Below are 935 nucleotides of genomic sequence, written 5' to 3'. Positions count from 1 at the left end.
ACTAAATAATCTAGTGGTTCTTTTATCTTTAGTCATCAGCCTGCGACCACGCTGGGGCACCTTGCTGAAAAGTTTTAATCGAACAAATCGGCACCAGTTTCTTTTTTATGCCTAGTACTTTTTCATTGATCTCTTTTACCGAACTGCTAAGTTATTTGAACGTAAACATGCGAACACCAGTTATCAAGTGGTGGTAGGGGTCAAACAGAGATACAAAGCCACAATATATATGTATCTTCTATAATAACAACTCCTGAGTTTCTTAACTCCTTGGATCTTCTTGGAATGTCTTCTTACAAACTGCCATTGAAGAAAGGAGTCCCAATCATGCTTCTCAGAAATCTGGATCCCCAAAGATGTGCAGTGGAACAAGACTCATTATCAGGCAATTGCATCCACATCTTTTGGAAGCAACAATCCTCACTGGACAAGGAAAGGGAGAAAATGTATTTATTCCAAGAATTCCACTGATTCTAGCAGAAAGGCACTTTAAATTCAAGAGACCTCAATTTCCAGTAAGAGTTAGTTTTACAATGTCAATTAACAAGGGTCAAGGACAATCACTGAAAATTGTTTCTTATGGTCAGCCCTATGTTCGATGTTCCAGAGTTGGAAATGGTAGCAATCTATTCATATTCACATCAAATAGTAAAACCAAGAATATCCTGCTGTTTATCTTCAAATGTCCCCGTGATACAAAATTCTCCAAATGTGATACTCTGTGATATACATCTGAGATAGTAGGATGCAAAAAAATGGTTTATCGTCTTGGGCCGCAGGCCTAATTAGATCACCAGTGTAAAAGTCCGCGCGGAGTGCGGCTTTTAAGATGCTATGTATATCTAATTCCGTTCTTTCCCCTCTCTTCTTCACCGTTTTCTATCTCTCTCTCTCTCTCTCTCTCTCTCTTCTCTCTCGTTACTCCCACGGGACAA

At 39.4% G+C, this 935-nt stretch overlaps 1 protein-coding gene across 1 annotated transcript; it reads left to right on the top strand.

Annotated features, from left to right (window-relative positions):
* The first annotated feature begins 356 nt into the window (after positions 1-356).
* On the top strand, positions 357-725 carry LOC115229442. The gene has a single exon (XM_029799794.1). The coding sequence runs from the start codon at positions 357-359 to the stop codon at positions 723-725; it is 369 nt and encodes a 122-aa protein (XP_029655654.1).
* The last annotated feature ends 210 nt before the right edge of the window (positions 726-935 follow it).

Source organism: Octopus sinensis, unplaced genomic scaffold (genome assembly GCF_006345805.1).
Source record: "Octopus sinensis unplaced genomic scaffold, ASM634580v1 Contig12656, whole genome shotgun sequence".
NCBI lineage: Eukaryota > Metazoa > Mollusca > Cephalopoda > Octopoda > Octopodidae > Octopus > Octopus sinensis.
Note: the sequence above shows the minus strand (reverse complement) of the source record. Positions and strands in the feature narration are given on the sequence as shown.

Coding starts and splice junctions, on each gene's coding strand:
- LOC115229442 (XM_029799794.1), top strand. CDS start 357: ATGTGCAGTGGAACAAGACTCATTATCAGGCAATTGCATCCACATCTT.